The 19,580-nt window shown below is 35.3% G+C and overlaps 1 protein-coding gene across 1 annotated transcript in view; it reads left to right on the plus strand.

Annotated features, from left to right (window-relative positions):
• Positions 1–5,288: 5,288 nt before the first annotated feature.
• The window catches only part of atp1a2a (ATPase Na+/K+ transporting subunit alpha 2a), a 53,789-nt gene continuing 39,497 nt past the window's right edge, over positions 5,289–19,580 (plus strand). The window contains exons 1-5 of the mRNA XM_062988162.1: positions 5,289–5,435; positions 8,080–8,243; positions 11,356–11,569; positions 11,688–11,817; positions 12,120–12,168. Coding sequence (XP_062844232.1) covers positions 5,390–5,435; positions 8,080–8,243; positions 11,356–11,569; positions 11,688–11,817; positions 12,120–12,168 — 603 coding nt within the window. The 5' untranslated portion in view covers positions 5,289–5,389. The remainder of the gene's footprint in view (positions 5,436–8,079; positions 8,244–11,355; positions 11,570–11,687; positions 11,818–12,119; positions 12,169–19,580) is intronic.

The raw sequence follows: 19,580 nt of genomic DNA on the forward strand, positions 1-19,580 counted from the left end.
TGTAAAACATGACGTTAAAATCCTAATAAAATGAAGACAAAACATGAAATATCTTGGGTTCAAACTGTCTGCAATCAAATAAAAGTCAAAGTAAATGTAAGACACTCTGTGTTTTTATTTTATTTGCATTTTCCATACTGTCCCAACTTTTTCTGAAGTTTTTTGATTGCAGTCTCTTCTCTGCTGCCATGGTCATACTTGTATTTGCTTCTCGAGTTCAATCAATTCTAAGCGTTTCTGGATCCATTCCATGTTTTGTAGGCAGCTTTGCTCCACCTAATTCAGACTAGCACAGGTGGTTTTAAATTAAGATAGTTTTGGACTCCATAGTCCAGGTGTTAGTAATCAGTAGTTAATCTGTGTTTCAGAAAGTCCTTTTCAAAGACATGATTTACTATTCCAGACTAAGGCCTACTCCTGTCTTAAGTTAAACCCTGTCTGGGAAACCACCCCAAACAGTGCAATCTACAAATACTGGCACTACTTAAAACGTGCAAAATAGGCAATAAAATTATTCTTATCTTGACTTTGATTCAAAATATTAACAGAAACTTCTCTTTGTTTGAAATGATTACAAGAAAAAAAACTTTGCTAACAGCTCAAAATCTCTTAAATTACTTGATAAGACTGGAGAACACTTAGCAAAAAAATCTGAGGCCATTTCTTCATATAGAATGTTTTCAGGGACTTAGGAAGGAAAACAGCCCCATAACATTACATATCCATCACCATGATTCACAATTACAAGGTTACAAGTCCCCTGGACATGCAATTAAAAAATCGAAAAACCACTATAAAAAAGCATGTGGTGTAAAAATGTAGATGATTGGGGTGCAGCTTATTGCATTTTGTTTACTGTGTAACTGTTGTTTCTGTTGCTTTTAGGTCAACCTGCAGCTCTTTTTAAAATGACTGCTGGCTACTCTTTTGCTTGAGAGCTTGGTAGCTTAAAAGCATGTTAGCTTGAGAGTATGTTGTTCCATAAACTTTTTACTACCAAACCTATCAAACTGTTGGGGATGTTTGTGGTGTTTGCTATGGCTGTGTACACACTGTCTAAACTGTTACCAACCAAAGGCAAGATTTCATTTGATAAGAAAATCATGTTGCACTATTATAACAAATAAAAAAATTCTGTCTTTTTGTGTTTTTATTTCAAACTCTCTATTTATAGCTGCTTTCTTCAGTGCTTTCTTCGTTTTTTGTCCATTTTCCTAGAAGAGGAGGAGTGGAAAAGCAACCAAGGGAGGAAAGAATGCAAAGCTTTGTCTGGACAAAGAGAACTGGAGTGTATACTTTCTCTCTTGCTCACTCATTGCATTGTTTTGACTGGCAGACGTCAGCAGGAGAGAGGAATCCGGAGAGAGGGGAGAGATGGAGGGATGAAGAAAGAAAAGGCTTTGTGGTGTTTGTCATCTTTTGTTTGTGTTCTGGTGAAAGGGCGTAGAGAGGAGAAATGTGGGGAAACTGCTCGCCCCTCTGTCTTTTTTAGTATGATTTTAGATTTTTTCCCCACAGTATGTCAGACTGGTGCCTCATTTTGCATTGATGCTGCACAGGTTTGAGCATGTTTCCTGTTGTTTCCTGGTTAAGCTACAGACCCACTTTTGAATCTGGTAATGGCTGTGCTAATTAAAATTGATCAGATACCCATTTGTTTTTTTGTTTTTTTAGCAAATAACATATGTATATTAAAAATATAAATAAAAACCAAAAAACAAAATTCAAAATTAATTCCCTACTTGGTTGAGCAAACCTGAGCAGCTTTTAACAGCTTATAGACTTTTTGTATAATTGATGTTGCACAATGTGCAGTGTTAGATTTCGAGAAATATTTTTTGAAAAACAATCTGGTTAACTGAGCTGGTGTCCAGCAATTTTAAGTTTACACTACAGATGTTTAATTATCTTCTTAAAACACTACACAAGTCTTTTCCAGTTCAAGTTTTGTGGCAGAGAAAAACAAATCATTTAAAATAACTCTCATTCATGTCATTAATCCTGACCAGATCGCCAGTCCCTACTTCTACAAAGAATGCTACCAACACTTTGTTACCTGACTGATTATATTTAAAATAACATAATAATGTATCAAAATAAAATATTTTTTGTTGAATGTGCTTTTGATGAACACTTTGTATATGGTTGATCTATATATAAATATTGCATTCAGCAACAGTCAGACTTCTGACACCCAGTCATAGTGCCACTTGTAGAAAATTTAATATATGACTTTCAGTTTTTCAGTATTTCTTTATGTTAAGAATAATTAGATGTCCAATCAGATTCTCCCTGTTGCAATTTCTGCATCATGTCCATCATCTCTGCTGAAGCAGCACATGTCACTCCAACAAATGTGAAGCCATAAAGCTCTTCTATTTACCAGCTAGAGCTGGACTCCTCTGACATATTGCTGGTGCATATCACATTATACACCAAGTATTCCTCTGCTGCTCGTGCAGGGGCCTCGGCCAGACAGTAGAAGCAAGAAAGCACATTATGATTTTGCAGCAACAACAAGGAGACCATGTTTTCATCAGACATGATCAGGGATCTGTGCTTTTGATTTCAATTTGTTGGTGGCATTGTTGCATAGCTGGTAAATCAGCTGCCACAAAGCAACATGGTAACTGAGGTACTGAGTTTGATCCTTGCTTTCAATCAGCTTGTGAGGAGTTTAAATGTTCTGGCCTTCCTACATGTTTTTTGGGAGATGGGAGAAAAGCAGAGTACTCCAAAAAACACATATGGGACTATATGTGTTTTTTGGAGTACTCTGCTTTTCTCCCACCTCCCAAAAAAACATGTAGAAATGCTGAGAACAAAATAACCATGGGGTGTATGTAGGTGAACTAATATTATTTGTATACTATATAATTAAATTATTTTAAAGCTTTGGTCTGTAATAACATTTGAAGATGAGTCGCAGTCAGTTAAGGGTGGCAACAAAAGAAGAGATATAAAGATGGCTTAATTACACCATAATCTTTTAACCTCACCCCAACACACACACATACATTGACATACAGCAGGGGAAATAAGTATTGAACACATCAACATTTTTCTCAGTAAATGTATATGTAATGGGACTATTGACATGAAATTTTCACCAGATGTTGGTAACAACCCAAGTAATCCACATATATAAAGCAGTCAAAACAAATAAGTCCAACAATTAAGTTATGTGTAATAAAGTGAAATGACACAGGGAAAAAGTATTGAACACATGAAGAAAATGAGGTGCAAAAAGGCATGGAAAGCCAAAACACCAGCTGAAATCTGTCAGTATTTAGAAAGCAATCCTGCCCCTATCAGTGCAAATTAATATCAGCTGGTTTAGTCCTAATTGATGGCCTACAAAAAGGTTGCTTATTACCAAGGTGTCACACAAGAAGCATCTCGTGATGGGTAAAAGCAAAAAGCTCTCTCAAGACCTTCGCAACCTTATTGTTGCAAAACATACTGATGGTATTGGTTACAGACGTATTTCTAAACTTCTGAATGTTCCAGTGAGCACCGTTGGGGCCATTATCCGGAAGTGGAAAGAACATCATTTCACCATAAACCGGCCACGGCCAGGTGCTCCTCGCAAGATTTCTGACAGAGGAGTCAAAAGAATAATCAGAAGAGTTGTCCAAGAGCCAAGGACCACTCGCGGAGAGCTTTAGAAAGACCTGGAATTAGCAGGTACAGTTGTTTCAAAGAAAAGTATAAGTAATGCACTCAACTGCCATGGCCTTTATGCACGCTCACCACGCAAAAGAAAGATAAAAAAAGATATCCTTTATTTGTCATATATACATATACAGATGTACAGTACAATGAAATTCTTTCTTCGCATATCCCAGCTGGTGTTGGAAGCTGGGGTCAGAGCGCAGGGTCAGCCAACTTACGGCGCCCCTGGAGCAGACAGGGTTAAGGGCCTTGCTCAAGGACCCAACAGTGGCTACATAGCAGAGCCTGGATTTGAACCGCCAATCTTCCGGTTGATAGCCCAAAGCCCTACCCACTAGGCTACCACAGGCCTAAGACTCCATTTCTGAAGAAAAAGCATGTTAAAGCTCGTTTAAAGTTTGCTGCACAACATTTGGATAAGCCTATAAAATACTGGGAGAATATAGTCTGGTCAGATGAGACCAAAATTGAACTCTTTGGATGTCATAGCACACCATGTTTGGAGGGGAAATAGAACTGCACATCACCCCAAAAACACCATACCAACAGTGAAGTTTGGAGGTGGGAACATCATGGTGTGGGGCTGTTTCTCAGCATATGGTACTGGTAGACTTCATGTAATTGAAGAAAGGATGAATGGAGAAATGTACCGAGACATTCTTGATAAGAATCTGCTGCCATCCACCAGGATGCTGAAGATGAAATGAGGGTGGACATTTCAGCAAGACAATGATCCCAAACACACAGCCAGGAAAACTCTCAAGTGTTTTCAGAGAAATAAAATAAAGCTGCTAGAATGGCCCAGTCAATCACCTGACTTGAATCCAATTGAAAATCTATGGAAAGAACTGAAAATCAGAGTTCATAGAAGAGGCCCCCGGAACCGTCATGATCTGAAGACAGTTTGTGTGGAAGAATGGGCCAAAATCACACCTGAACAATGCATGCGACTAGTTTTTCCATACAGAAGGCGTCTTGAAGCTGTCATTACCAACAAAGGCTTTTCTACTAAATATAAAATAAATTTCAGTAAACATGTTCAATACTTTTTCCCTGTGTCATTTAACTTTATTACACATAACTTAATTTTTGGACTTATTTGTTTTGACTGCTTTATATGTGTGGATTACTTGGGTTGTTACCAACATCTGGTGAAAATTTCATGTCAGTAGTCCCATCAGAAATATATTTACTGAGAAAAATGTTGATGCGTTCAATACTTATTTTTCCCGCTGTAACTCTGGCTCAAAGTGTTTTAACTAAGCCTTTAAATTAGTATTTTGGTTTGTGACCTTGTCTTGTCAAAGACAATTAATAATGCTTTTATTAAAAAAGAAAATAGAAGTTTTATTATGTTTTCCCTTGTATGATATTTTTGAAACATTACTATGTAATAATTCTGAGCACATAGGGTTTTGAAAGAAAAGAGTGAGAAGAACAAAGTAATGAATGAAGAATGAAGGATGGGGGAGGTAAAGTGGTACTAGGCCAGAGCCTGGCGTAGGGGTGGAGAAACAGAGCAAGTGATAGATAGAGTCCTAGGGCAGGGCCTGACTCAGGGGTGTGGTTGGGTATAAACTCTTCAGTCGACACATACTCGTCTGGATGCCCCCTCGACCTCACACCCTCCATCCCTCTGTTTCTTCCTCTTCTCCCTGATTATCTAGTGGCTGGTCTTCCACAAGCCGTACTGCGAGGACATCAGGCAGAAAGCATGCTATGTCTACTGGTGCTCACATCTGTGGTGCTGTTAAGTGCAGGTAAACCAAACTTCACAACTTTACATTCCACACATAAGGCATTCGAATAATCTTTCTGTCATTCATTTGCAATATTTAAATACAGGGTAACCAAAATATGACCTTTGCCAAATTGTAGATTCAATAATACCAGTTAACTAATCATTAGTCTAGTTTAATAAATATATTTTTTATATAAATATAAATTTTTAAAATATAAATATAATAAAGGGACAAACATTCAGTATGAGCACCATTAGGAAGGATCTAGGCGATTATCAAAATTATGCCATGTACACTGCAACAATGCAGGGTCATTGTGACTAAGGTGAGAAATGATAAAATGGGACAAACCTATTTCTACACATCCTATTTGTGTTTTTATACTGGTAAAATATTGTGACAATTAAGACTAATTACTACACCCTTTGCTTGATATGAACTGCTGATTTTTGTGATTTTCCAAAAACATTTTTTAAGGTTTTTAAATATATTTTCTAATGTATTTTATTCTATTTCTATTATATATTTTTTATTTTTTTTTATAAAAAAGGAATGCATTGTGAAAGATAACACTTTCACAAAGCAAACATTATATTTTGAGTTGTATAAATCATAAGTGTTAATAGCATTTTAATTCTGATATCTTTACAACCAAATCTTCCGTATATAAATCTGCCTTATAATATTTATAATAATTATTAGTATTATTTATTAATTACTCTTTAAAAAAATTGTTAATTAATTTATTAAGCTTGGCTACTTGAAAACATGTAAAACACTAGCATTTTCACTTTCATTTTTGCTTATCCTTATACTTACATAAATCACATTATTGATCTGTACTTTAGTGATAAAAATACTTTCAACCTTTAATTTTGAAATATATACTACATTTGTTTTGACATTCCAGGGCAGTGAACTTTTCTAAACAGCTTTCAAAACAGATTTAAGCCCTCAATAAAATTTAATGTTATCACATTATCCACTGGTACTTACTCAAACAGCCACATGCTGCTAATTTTACCTGATGCCATTTGCTTTATTAGTTGAAACTGACTGTTTAGAGGAATCGGGTGAAGCTCCCGTGTAGTTGGTATGAAATCCTTTAGCCAGTGTTACTCTATCACTGCTTAATCCTTATCTCCAGTCAATGTCATTTTTCTATTTTGCCTGTTGCTAACCTTTCCAAACAGCTGACATCTGGATTAGCAGCATTTAAATGCAACATTAGTGCACTTAACTTCTCACAATATTTACATCATACTGTAGAATCTCAACACAGGTCTGCTAATTTTAAAAACAATACTTTTACTGGTTGCGATTGGTGGAAATATGTAAATGTGCTTGGTGTAAAACTCTTCTAAACCTGGTCCTGAATGTGTGCTGAGTTGCTAAACTTTTCACTTTATTTCTATAGTCATTTATTAAAACAGCTTAAAAATAAAAATTACACATATTCTTGGTTTTTCTTTAAAAAAGTGAATACTATCTGGCATTCAATTAGGGGCAGTATAGCAACATTGCTTCCATCCTAGTTTTTAGTAAATGTAGGAAGTTATGCTTGTTGTTGTTGTTGTGTGAGTATGACATTTTTGTTCTACCTTTTAAAAATATGCAAAAGGGGAATTGGCTGTTCAACATTGTCCCTAGGTGTAAATAAACGAATGTCAGTGAGTATTACCCACCAATACATTGCTACCCTGTTCAGGGTGTGTTAATGTCTTCAGTCCAGTGTTTAGGATAAAATGTTTGGTGAGGATAAATAAATATGTAAATAAATTGTGATATTTGAATATCTTAAAGTGCATTTGACAAACCATTAATATCTATAATGCTTTTACACACACACACACACACACACACACACACACACACACACACACACACACACACACACACAATTGCATTAAAGTGATATGAGACAACATCTATTGAATCATAGTGCTTTTAAGTCTGAACCTATCAACAGCTAAACAAAGTGTGGATTGCGGACACAACACACTATAAAAAATCTTAAAGTATTGGTGTGAATTAAATAAATAAGAGATGTTCGAGATGTAGAAAGTAGAATATACAGGCTGTTAAATACTGTGCATTATTAAAGCTGCAGTGTGAAGATCTGAGTGAACAAGCTGTCACCATTTTTTTATACAGTTCTTGAAGAATAAGTACTGTTTTACTGAATAATACAATAACCTGAAGTTTTTTGGTACAGTATACAAAACCCACTGTTTTGGGATGCACACAATGCAAAAATTGAAGACTCTAATTTAGCACACTATTTAGTAAATAGGATGGTATTTTGAACACTCGCAGCAGCAACCCTTTTTTCCCACCTTTATGAGTTCTACTACTAGTGCTACAAATAATAATAATCATTTGCTCTAAAATCTCTCTGCCTGATTTGAACATTTTTCACCTTACACTACATATATAAATAATTTTTTTGACAATTAGGTAGCAGTAATTTTTAATGAAAGGGAAACCTCTTAAAAAATATCAGACACATCAGACACCAAAAAGTATCTACAATTCTGAAAAAGTGCCTAAAAATGTTAGGCACTTTTAATAAATGTTATTTATAATCTTTTTAAATAATTCATTTTTTGAATAAATATTACTCAATATGAATAAACAAGTTGATACTCTCTTTGTGTTCCAGCCCCCCAGTCAGAGGCTATATCGGTGTATACAGGCTGGGAGGCACATGGTCTGGCAGGTTCGGACATCAGGCTGTCCTGCTCTTTCTTCTCATGGCGATTTACCTCTGATGATGTTACCTTTTCCTGGAACTACAGACCAGATGGGGCCAAAGACAGCATTGCAGTATGTTACACATGCACAAACATAAACAATATCCAAGTTCATATATCAGATTGCATTTCATCTTAAGAGGCACACATTTAACCTGTACAGCATTTCTGTACATGCAGAGTCTAACTGACTAAAATGACTAAACGAATGATCATTTTCTGTTAAAAGTTATGTAGTTTTTAGTAATTTTGTAGTAATTTTGGGGTAAGAACTAATGTTCTCTATTGGCCACTAGATAACATTACAAACTAAAGGCCACTAATAGAAAAGTTAAAGAAAAAATATTGATGTGTGAATAGTGATGAATAATGATGTGAAGTTATGGAAAATGAACATCATGCCTATGTGAATTGACTAGGATAAAAACTTTCTGACCATCCCTACACTATGTTTTACAACATTTATTCAATCACCCAAGACTGTTTTGCATTGTCAGCATTTTTATTGATTTTTAATTGATTACCCTGTTGTAAACACTGCTAAGGTGCTACTTGCTTTGGCTTAGCAGGCAGAAAACACACCAGACTGGTCACTAGTCCACCACAGGGCAGACACGCACATTCACACACACATTTAGTAACTCCATGTGGACAAAGGGAAAACATGCAAACTCTACACCAGGGGTCTCAAACTCAATTTATCTGGGGGCCGCTGGAGGTAGAGTCTAGGAGCAGCTTGGCCGCATCAAGTATTCCACAAAAAAGGGTTTCAGGTATTCCAAACAAAAGTACAACTGATCCAAACTTCTCAATCTTTATTAATAACAGTTCAGAACATGAACAATTCTTCAGAACATAGGCTTCTTTTACCTACTCTTTGCTGCCAGAACCTAAAGATCCAGCTCCCTTCAAAGATCCATTATTCCCAGAATTGTCTTACATCTTGAAGGTTTTCTTTGGGTCATTTAGTGAAAGTCACAACACCTGTAACAATGACTTGTTTTGAGTTATGAGATCTGCAGTAGGATGTTGTTTGGTATTTGTTGGTGATGAAAAGAAGGCTGCTCTATAGAATCCACAATTAATGCCAACTTCAGTGGTTATACAGTTTGAAAATTTTTTATGGGATGGTCTGTACTAAAATAACACATTACATTCCTAAATGCTTTAAATGTTCTATCAACATGTTTTTTCTATCATATTTCAATTAAAAACAACTATTGTGAGATTTATATCCACTTGTCCTGTTTGCATTACACAGGAGAGACCCCCCCTGCTGTTAAGAATTTTTTTTTACTAACACAAGTAACAAAGTAACGTTTACTCTGAGTACGTTTTAAATTAGTTACTTTTTTACTTGAGTAGGTTTTTAGACTAGTAATTTTACTCGTATTTCAGTAAAAATTATTTAAAGTAGTAGTACTTTTACTTGAGTACAATATTTTAGTACTCTTTCCACCTCTGCCCAATACCTGAGTGTTTGGGATATTATTCAGAAAGCCCTTTCTATATATTCTGAGAGGAATTTTAAAATTTTATCATTGTTCATAGCTTTTTTGAGTACTTCGTTTTTCTTATCATTATTAAATTTATCTCTCAGGTGTTTATACATTTCACATTCATAAATAAAGTGATCTAGATTTTATTCTTTTTGTTTACATCCTACACATCCTTCTGCTCTACCAAATCTCTCTGCCACTGAGCTAACTCTGGTGTCCATGTTAATTCACCTCTCTTAATTCTTAATATCAAGTGCATTGTCTGTTTTATATATTTTAAATTCTTGCTCTTTTTGATTAAATTGTTCTTGGTAAATTTGTTTTCTTTTGCGATCGCACCTTTCTGTCCTCTGTATCTTGCACTGGCTGACAGGATATATTTTCCTTCCACTTGGTGTCGCTCTGAATCACGTTTCAGCCAAGTGACGTTGCTAATACGTTGCTAAGTGAAAAAATAATGAGTTGCGCAACGACTCGGCAAAATAGGTGCGTGTGAGAAAACCGCGTGGGCCGCACTAACAATGAACTTTGACGTTAAGTTGGGGGCCACAAAATATCGGCCTGCGGGCCGCGAGTTTGAGACCCCTGCTCTACACAGAAAGAACCCTGGTCGCCCAGCTGGGGAATTAAACCTAGGCCCTACACCACTAAGTTAAATTCTCCAATTAAGTAAAATGTAATTTTATATATATATACACATTTATATCCCTTTTTAATTTTATTCCTTAGGTTTTACATAGCTCACATAGTACTTAATGGTTCACACTTTGTCTTTAAATGTTATAATCGTCCAATTTTTTGCAAGGGTGTTTAGAAAGTGCTGTGCAAGCTCATTAAGTTATTACACAATCTAATGTGATATACACTTAGCACAGTTGATTGCATACAGCTATTGTATAATATAAACTTGTTAAGGCATAAACAGTGGGAAATTTCCCTGTCAAATTTCTCATCACGATTCAGAAAGACCATGCACCACAAAGCAATAACCTAAAACAAACAATGTCTGATATGTCAAAAAGTACAGTCATGTTTTAGATTTGACTTAGGTGAGAGAAAGTAGAAACAAGGTATAAGGTATAGGCTAAAGGTGTGTTAAGGTATCAACTTATTAGAGTTGCAATACAAAAAAAAAAAATATTAACTCACATGGTCATATGCCAACCCCAAGCTTGATTCAGTCCTCTCAAATAGCCTTTATTTGTTTACCTTTTCACTGTAAAAACCCAGCCTCTAGTGCCATATTACTTTTTTCGCTGCTTGACAAGCCCAGATGTGGTTTTGATATTAATTTGTTTTGTTTAGCAAAAATGGTATATATTTACCCCATTACTAAAATATAAATAATAATATGAACATAATATTATTTATTCGTGGATGTTTCTGGTTAGATTTGCTACACCACAGTACTTTCACTCAACTTGAAAAATTTTTATTTGATTATTAATTATCAAGTCAGTTAAAGCTATTTATGATTTAAATATTGATTTGAGCATATGGAATCCTGGACAAAAGTAAAAGTATGGAAAAAACCAGTTGCTGATTAAGTGTTAGGTAAGGTAATGGAATTCTGTGATCTTTAAAACATGGGCTCAGAATATTCATTTTTGGTGAGCTTACTTATTATGTGATGTTAATACTGTATAATCTGATGGTTAATTATGTCTGAACTGGTTGTGTCGTCAGATTTTCCATTACACAAATCAAGTTCCCTATGTGGACAATAAGGGACCATTCCGAGATCGTCTAGAATTTGTGGGCAACCCTGCCCGCCGTGATGGATCTATCCTAATCCGAAATCTGGACTACAGCGACAACGGGACCTTCACCTGTGATGCCAAGAACCCTCCAGACATAGTGGGCATACCTTCCAGTGTACGACTTCTAGTATTTGAGAAAAGTACGATATCATGCTGAGCATCATGTTGCTATTTCTGCAATCCACTCTTTTCACCAAGTAACTAAGGAACACTGCTAAGTATTACTAACTAAAAATGTTTTCCTCCCTTTACTTTCAGTTCCGATTCAGGCTGGTGTGATCACAGGAGCAATTATAGGTGTGGTTCTGGGTTTGCTGATCCTTGTGGTGGCTATTTACTATTTGATGCGTTTCCTGGTGGCCAAACGTGTCTTCAGCCTGAGTGTGAGGTCAGTCTGGGAGCATCTGCTGCCACAAGCACGTCCTGAACCTTTGCCTGGCATTGACACACATACGCACATACACACAAGCACCCTTACAAAAACCGTACCCAAGTCCCCTCAAGCTGTAGATAAATGTAGCATACACACAAATACATTTAGCAAGACTGAAGCTTCTCCCTTCTCTAGCCATGGCAATCAAGCACATGTCTTTGCCAAGGCCTGAGCCCCTGCTCAATTTTACCAGTGTGGTTAAAATAAAGCATTAAACACAGTTCACTCCTAATATTGTGTTTGTATTTTCTTCTCAGCAAACATGGTAAGAAAGGCAAAGGGAAAGAAGGATCGCAGCAAAAACAGGCAAGTGCTAACCTGCTACCAACACACACCCACAATACACAGAATCCACACAGATCCTACACACACCAACACATACCAAAAATCTGAACTGCTTTGGCTTCTACATAAACTCCTCTTCTGTTCTTCTCCTCACTTACTTTGTCAATAATCTAATTGAGACATTTATTTAAAGGCTTAAAACTTGAATGCATGACCCAATTAAAAATATGCTACTCATATCAAAACGTGGCACTGTAGGCAACTCTGACCTATTAAAAAGAATTCATGGCTACTGGTTGAATTAAGTTCTTTCCAGCAAAACACAGACCCCATTTACATCCATTTGTTTCATTAATTTATAGCACACCTATAAATAGACATGCAAATATAAAAGACTTGCTGTGTACTACAAAGTGTGGTAGAATAAAAACAATAGCAGTAGTGATGTACTAACGTGTTTTCTAGCATGAGCTTGATTTATGTTGGTTAAGTAAAGACATTAAATTAAATTTGAAAAATAGATGTAACCCAAATGTAATGTCTGTTTAAAACAATGTTTAAAATTCAGAACATATGGCCCATTTCCCTACTCCCTACAAGTGTGACCAAGCAAGCAATTGAAAGTTAATGGTCCAACTGCAGCAGCCTGGCAGTGGTGGTAACCCTCCAAATACTAGTCCAGCACTGCGGACTTACCACTGTCTATATATACCACAAACTTTTGATAATATGATCATTCATCCTTATAATATTTGGTACAGAATTGGAAATACAGAAAAGAAAAGGTGATTTGCATATTACACACATTTGACTACCTGTGTAAATGCATAAAATGCAAACAGGTGTAAATGTTGTTTGAATGTCGGCTCAGATAGCTGCATAGCTCCTGCATAACTACTCTGAAGCAGATTTCTTCTTAAACTAGGCAAAAATAAAATTAAATGTCAAAAAAAGAATAAATATGTATGTGTCAGGAAATTAGTATTTTTGAAATGGCAGATTTTTAGGGCTTATTTTTTTACATCTGGCCCTACCTCCAAATCTAAGGCAGCAGGTAAAGCTAAAGGTCTCATTTGTAAGAAACGTCTACCTCAATATTTACACTCCTTCATTAATGCCAGCTATAGACTAACTACCACACTGAAAAAAAAACATGTCAAATGTGTAAAAAAATTTAAATAGTTTATTAATATGGTTAAATAGTTTAAATAGATAGAACACTAGGGTAACTTGGCACAATAAACATGATAACCATATTTAACGATTGGGTCAGGTACTACCACATATTTAATATGGTATTTTATGGTAACTATGGTTGTTAAACTCATAATCATGAAATTATCATGATTTTACTATGGTACATATTTTTTAAGAAAGTGTTCAGCTGCTTGAAATATTTGTTGTTTTAATCAAATTTTTAATTATATTTTACATTTTTTTCTAGTTGATATATAAAATATGCACTATGCCAAATCAGAAGAACTTATATAAATAGTGGAGCCATACATAACCAAAGTTGGTGAATTTTAAGTTTGATAACTACAGTTAATGATTAATTTATTACTTTAAAACCCCTTTGGGTAAAGAAAAAAACACCTTATGTTATTTATTTATTTAGCTATTACAAACTTGTATTTACTGAGCATCCATCTGAAATATATAACAGATACAGGTAATTTTCTATTTTTTCAGTTATGTAATATTGTCTTAAGCTGGCATTTATATGGAATCCAACATACCAACACAGGTTTATTACCACAATTCCTGTGTCCCCCTACTGTCTGTCTCTATCTTTTCATTTTCACCTCTCCATGTCTACATCCCCTGCTTTATTTCATTCTCTTATTTATGTCTCTATTGGGTGTCCAAATTTCTTTTTCTTTTTCCTTTTTCCGCAGGTGCATATAAAATTGCTCTTGCAGATGAAGAATGTCATTTATTGCTTGTTTTAAATTATAGCAGTAAAATCATACACAATCAAAACACTACCTCTATTATGGTGCAGTTCTTCAAAGAAATTTTAAATTGTTATTTGTCTTTGTCTACTGTCTACTGATCTATCAATCTGTCTACACTGTATGACCAAAAGTATGTGAACACTTCTTCTAATTATTGAGTTCAGGAGTGTCAGCCACACCCACTGCTAAAAGATAACAGTACAAAAAAATTTATATAAAATAATAATATGCTTGCAGCCTTATGCCAATAGTTTGGAAAAGGTACTGTGTCCCTGTTCACAAAGCAAAGTATATAATGAGTTTGGTGTAGAGGTACTACAATAACCAGCACAAATATCTACACCTTTACCCCACTGAACACCTGTTGAAGTAATTGGAATATTGATTATGAGCTACAAATTACAAATGCTCTTTTAAAGATTTGGGCAGAAATTCTCACAAATTCACTACAAAATCTTATGAAAAGCTCATACAAAATAGTAGATACTGTTGTAGCTATATAGTCAGGTGTCCACATACTTTAGATCTATCTATCTATCTATCTATCTATCTATCTATCTATCTATCTATCTATCTATCTATCTATCTATCTATCTATCTATCTATCTATCTATCTATCTATCTATCTATCTATCTATCTATCTATCTATCTCTTTGTATGTTCATGTGTTGCCTCCTGTCACTTTCCATCTTTCATCTGTCATTTCTTTCTCTCTTTCTCTCTCTCTCTCTGCTGAAGTCTACTTTATCAGATTAATTGTGAAATCAGACAAATAGGCAAGGGTTTATGCTATTAATAGCTGGAATTATATCTTTGTGTAGGATTTAGGATCTTCAAAAAACTTAAACCAATGATTCAATAATGAATAAAGACCATTAATTAAACCAGTTTCATTGTATTTAGTGACACTAAACTTAGGAGAGCCTTAAACATATTTGATCAAATCACTGAATAATACTAATGGGTCTAGAAAAGCATATGAAAAAAAAGAAAGTGCCTCAAAAAGTTGTGCCTCTGTTTTAGCAAATAAGTACTGTAGATGGTAGATGTCTTAAATACATTAGAATGCTTACTATGTGCAGATGTCAAATGAAATCCTCATAGCATCATATTACCCCAAATTTATAATTACAAATACAACCCCAAATCAGAAAAAGTTGGGACAGTATGGAAAATGCAAATAAAAACATCATTTTATTTGTTAATATACATTCATCCCTGCATCTCGGGCCTGAAATACATCCCAAAAAAGTTGGAACAGGGGCAATTTAGGGCTAGTAATAACCCCTTAAATGCTAAATAATTATGTGATTTCAAACAGGTGAACAGCAACTTATTGTAATCATGAACAAAAACAGTATACATGAATCACTGAGTCTTTGAGGAGCAATGATGGGCAGAAAGTCTCCAGTTTGTCATTAAAATGCATGAGCAAATTATTAAAGTATTTAATATGTTTCCCAAAAAAGGATAGGAAGGAATTTGCATATTTCTCCCTCTACAGTGCATATAGCCATTAAATTTTTTAAGATATTTGAAGATACTTAGTGCAAAAAGGGCAAAGGCACAAGTCTCAACTGAAAACTAGTGATCTCTGATCCATCAGACGGCACTGCATTAAAAAATGTCCTTCACCAATAGCTGATATAACCACATGGCCACAGGATTCCTAAGGCAAACCTTTGTCAAGTGCTACAATACAGAGTTACATTCACAAATGCCTCTTAAAACTTTACTATGCAAAAAGAAGCCTGTTAACCATGTCCAGAAGTGGTGTTGAGTTTTCTGGGCTCTGAGGTATCTGGGAGGGATCATCACACAGTGACAATGTTTATCAGGGTCAGATAAATCAGTATTTCAGATCTTCTTTTGGAAGAAATAGAGACTGTGTTCTTTGGACCAGTCCAAAAGCTAGAGTCTGTCAGAATAAGAGGTTGTATCAGTGTTTGCAGTTAGAATTGGACACCAAGAAACATCTGAAACACTTCATTGCTTGGTATCCTCGGTGAAAAAACATTGTTGTAGAAGGAATGCCAACATTACATTTTTTTTTTTGCATTTTCTATACTGCCCCATCTTTCTCTGATTTGGGGTTGTAGTTTTTAAACAGGTGATTTTAAACCATTACAAAACTTTATATAAAATAAAACATTTTAATATTTACATTTGAATATAAGGGCCAGAAAATTCTCTTCATCCTTAAAAAACATCTAGTTTTCTGCACAAATGTTCATGTGCCCTATTATTCAACCTCCAGCCTCAGTACTTGGTGGAACATCCTATTGCCTTATAACCTCTAAAAAGTAATTTTTAGGTAACAAGCTTCTGACATATTTTGGTGGAATATTCGCACATTCCTCTTGTGCAAAGCTTTTAGCTTATTGAAGTTTTTAGAGAAGATGAATATGCAACATGAAGAAGTTTTTTTTTGGCTGTCCCATGAAATTGTTGGTCATAGGTAGAGACAAGTGACGGGATTTCAGTCAGGATTTTCAATTAAATTATTTTAAGCAATTTGTTTTAAATCACATGTTATGTAAATATACCGCAATAAGCTAAATCTCTGGACAATTAAATGCTAATTTACCAGCTCACTTGGTTTTTTCACTTTGGTTGGTAAACTTAAAAAGTGATGTCACAGAGAAAAAGGCACAGCAGGCAGTGTTGCCTTTCATCTCCAGAAGCCTAGAGGATAATATACAATAAGTCCAAAGCAGTAAGGCATTACATTTTAAGCAAAATTGTAACTGTTTTAAATCCTCCTTCTCATCATGATTATCATGTAGTACTGGAAGTATTGCCAGTACTAGTAGTGGTTGTGATATTGTGTAATACTGTATATACATTTATAAAATCGCTAGTTAGTTGCCAGTTAGCTTGCTAAGGTAACTCGTCAGTCAATAATGATTTACAAGATAGCTAATCATAACATAGCTAATCAAAACATTAATTATTTTTTGAAGTTGTATGCGACAAAATTAAATTGTATGGGCTAAATCTAAGCTGTAGAAGTTTAATTGTTTTCACCCCCATTCCGCCCCTACCCGCCTTAGATTATGCACTTTAAAGTACTTTTTTATTACACATGGTATAGACTTCTAAAGGGGTTAGGGCATAGACATGATCACTTCATAAAGGACCACACCCTGAGCCAGCTCGACCAAACTGCCAGTTATTAGATTATAGTAATTACTAATTAAATTACTAATTACTAAATTACGCATGCTACACAGTCAGACAGATTAGGGCCAGCACAACTGGTGATAAATTAATTGGTTCTTACTTGTGTGTTTCTTTTACTTTTTATAAAAACAAAAAAAACAAATGAAAATAAACAGTTTAAAATTTCAGTAACTAACAAAGTTAAATAAGCTGTTTGCTTTTGTAAATGAAGTGTAGTGAAGTAAAAGGTCAAACTGGCACAGTTTTTTTTACTTAAATACTTTTCTGTATGCCTTTAATTTAAGACAACTTTAAAAAAAAATTATATTTTTTGAAGTTCAGATGTATTTTAATAGTAAGGGTAAAATGGTACTGTTAACATAACCAGAGCCGCTATGTTCTTGAGGGTGTAGGTGCTGTGTTGTCATGCTGCCACTCTCTCTCGGACTGACTGATGGCTTCCTGTTTTGTCCTCCCTTCCAGAAACCGATAGTTCCCCCTGTTCACCTCTCCTTCTAGAGGCTTGTTCTTGTCTTCTTTCCCTTTGACCTCTTTCTTCATCTTATTTCCAGCAGCTTCTTTCTTCTCCTTTTCTATTTCTGTTAATCGTCACATCTTGCATCATTTAACATCACACTTTCTCTCTCATTCTCCTTTGCTCTACCTACCTCTCTCCTGCTCTCTCATCTTTTTCTTTCTCCCTCACTCCTGCCATAGTGACTCTATCCTCCCCTCCCCACGCTCCCCTCTTTTCCCCCAGGTTTCGGTTGTGGTGGATCCGGCCAAGCAGAAGGCGCAAGTGTCTGAGAAGAAGAAGCAGGAGTCACGCAGAGAAAAAAAATAGGGATTAGAGAGCAGAGAGCTAAAGCTCCAGGCCCAGGTGCCTGGAGAAGGCAGGAAAGACAGGAAGGACAGGGTCCTTATGACCATTGAGCTTGAGCTTATTAAACAAGAGCAGACCAGAAAAGGAGAAAAAGAGAAGTCAAAACACAGCCCTGCTGCTCTTCTCTCTACTCTCCTTGAGCTCTCGCGCAAAATTACTCTGCGCTAAGCAAGCAGGGTGTACAAGGAGGGTGTGGAGGAGAGAAGGCCTTAAAAATAAGGAGGAAGAGGAGGAGAAGGAGGAGTAGTCCCAAGTCTATCATATACAGTTTTAGTCTAGATCTGGGAAACAACATGCATGAACCATCAAACACCCTTTAAACCACTCATTTGAAATGACAAGTTACATAAACCCATTTAGCATCAAAAATTAAGCAGCCTAAACAGTACTGGCTGTTGTGATAAATATAAGGCAAAAGCTCCACCCAACAACATAGTACAAAACATCCGTAAAAGTCCTTTTCAGGTGGGATTTGTTTTAACATGAGAACCTGTGGTTGTTCCATTTTTTCCAGGTGCCACTTGATGGTTTATTTATCTTAGAGTGGCCACATCTGTGTTTTTATCCTGCCTCCCCAAAGCAAATTACCCAGTATTGTTGGTAGGCTGATAATGTGTTGCATCTCACACTGAAAAACAACATTTTGACCACTGCTTTTAGGAAACACGGTTTGCTAAACATGCTCATTCCTAGCTATTTTCACTGGTGTCTCACATTTAAAAAGATAAATTACAGGCACCAGCCTGAGATAGTTCTTCATTTAATTCTAGGTACAAATAACTAATTCCACCCAAACAGGGCCATATACATTTTAATTTTTATGAGATGAGTTTCTTATGAGTAATGTATGTACATTACTCATAGGAAACTCATCTCATAAAAATTAGGCTGAAAAAATATTATATTAAAAACATGAAATGAGAAATCCCATCTGAATTGGGCTATGGGCTACACACACACACACACACACGTGCACAGAAATTATTAAATTGTCTTAATAAATTACTCACTTCTGTTGTTCTATAAAGCTGATTTTTACTATTTTTCTGCCTTTTTGTCTGTCTTGAATTTCTGCATTAACTATCTGTTTTTTCTCTTTCTCTTCTCCCCACCCTCTATTTTATTCCTCATTCTTGTTTTCCCATAAACGTTTGCTATTTGCTTTTTTACTCCTAATTTTTAATTTTTTTTAAATGTTTAAATGTTTTTTTGCTTATCAAAAAATCATTGACTTTTTGTAATCAACTAATTCTGTGTAGGCTGGCCCCTCAAAGTAACCCACTTTTTTCAAAAAACCCAAAAATTTTCTTCAAAATACAAACAAAAAAGCAAAAAAGCAAAAAGAAAACCCCAGCCACAGATGTTCTGATTTTACAGTTAAATCCAGATAGGAAAAATTTATAACAATTAGTGAAATTGTAAAATTTGT

The sequence above is a fragment of the Trichomycterus rosablanca genome, chromosome 25 (assembly GCF_030014385.1).
Source record: "Trichomycterus rosablanca isolate fTriRos1 chromosome 25, fTriRos1.hap1, whole genome shotgun sequence".
NCBI lineage: Eukaryota > Metazoa > Chordata > Actinopteri > Siluriformes > Trichomycteridae > Trichomycterus > Trichomycterus rosablanca.